The following is a 1240-nucleotide window of genomic DNA, read 5'->3' as shown; positions in this document are numbered from 1 at the left end:
ACCCGAGGCGCGTGGGCGGCAGCACAGCCCCTGAGCCCACCCTGGCTCTGGAGGGGGGACCCCAGCCTGCACTCCCCCCCCCCTCCAGCCCCTCCTAGCCACGGCCCCCCCACTGTGTTTCCCTGCACATTTTGGGGTGACTCCGCAGCCCTGGCAGAGCTGCCGGGGAGCCCGGATGGCTGTACCCCTGCCACCCCGTCTTGCTACTGGCACCCACCCAGCCCTGGGGTGCCGGCTGGGCTCAGCAGGCACCCCAAAGCCTCACCGGCACCCACAGCCCTGCAGGCATCTGCAGCCCCACGGGTACCCGCAGCCCCAGTGAGCACCCACAACCCTGGAGGGCACCTGCGGCCCTGTGGGCACCTGCAGCCCCACTGAGCACCTGCAGCCCCACAGGCACCCACAGCCCTGTGGGCACCTGCAGCCCCACGGGCACCCATAGCCCCAGTGAGCACCCACAGCCCCATGGGCACCCACAGCCCCGATGAGCACCCGCAGGCACCCCCAGCCTCATGGGTGCCCACAGCCCTGCTGGGTGCCCACAGCCCCATAGGCACCCAGCACCCCACGGGCACCCACAGCTCCACGGGCACCTGCAGCCCCATGGGGACCCCGCGGCCCCGTGGGGCCCCGCAGCCCAGCGAGCAGCCATACCTGCAGTGCCAAGGAGCAGGAGCGAGGCCACGCAGCAGCAGAGCAGGTTGAGGCCCTTCATGGTGGCTGCCAGGAGCTCCCTGCCGCTCGCTGCCTCTATTTATAGGGGAGGGCGGGGGGCAGGGCAGGCAGCTGCCGGCACGGCCAGCACAGATGCTGCTGCCACCACTTGCCCGCTCCTGGGGGGCCCCGGGGAACGGGGCTCAATGGCAGTGCTGCAGCACCAAGAAGGCTTGTGTCAGAGACGTGATGGCATGGGACACCTCCTGGCATGGGGTCCCTGGGGTGGCGCTGCCCATGCGGGGTCACCGTCCCCCGTCACGGCATCCCGCTGGCATGGGGTGGGTGCCCCCAAGCTCCTGCAGCCCCTTTTTGGCAGGAGCAGGATTCCATGGAGAAGGGAGAGTCGAGCATCATGGCACCATGGTGTCCCCCATCTGTCCCCAAAGGCGGGTGGCCCGGGGCACCTCATCCTGGGCTGATTTGGGACACCCTTGAGCCACCATGGGACACCAACCCCAGGTGTGCCACACACCCCATAGGCAAGGGGACATGTCCCCTCCACGCTGGTGGTGTCCCCAGCACC

General features: G+C 69.8%; 1 protein-coding gene across 4 annotated transcripts in view; it reads right to left on the bottom strand.

Annotated features, from left to right (window-relative positions):
- The window catches only part of SRL (sarcalumenin), a 27571-nt gene extending 26799 nt beyond the window's left edge, over positions 1–772 (bottom strand). For 3 of the 4 annotated variants that reach the window (XM_019471770.1, XM_019471773.1, XM_019471777.1), the window contains exon 1: positions 655–737. In XM_019471770.1, coding sequence (XP_019327315.1) covers positions 655–715 — 61 coding nt within the window. In that variant the 5' untranslated portion in view covers positions 716–737. Of the gene's footprint in view, positions 1–654 lie in introns of all 4 variants that reach the window. The other variant, XM_009277466.2, reaches the window with a different exon arrangement.
- Positions 773–1240: the final 468 nt, after the last annotated feature.

This window comes from Aptenodytes forsteri, unplaced genomic scaffold (genome assembly GCF_000699145.1).
Source record: "Aptenodytes forsteri isolate BGI_AS27 unplaced genomic scaffold, ASM69914v1 Scaffold26, whole genome shotgun sequence".
Lineage (NCBI taxonomy): Eukaryota > Metazoa > Chordata > Aves > Sphenisciformes > Spheniscidae > Aptenodytes > Aptenodytes forsteri.
The sequence above is the reverse complement of the archived record's forward strand: the minus strand, read 5'-3'. Positions and strand labels throughout refer to the sequence as shown.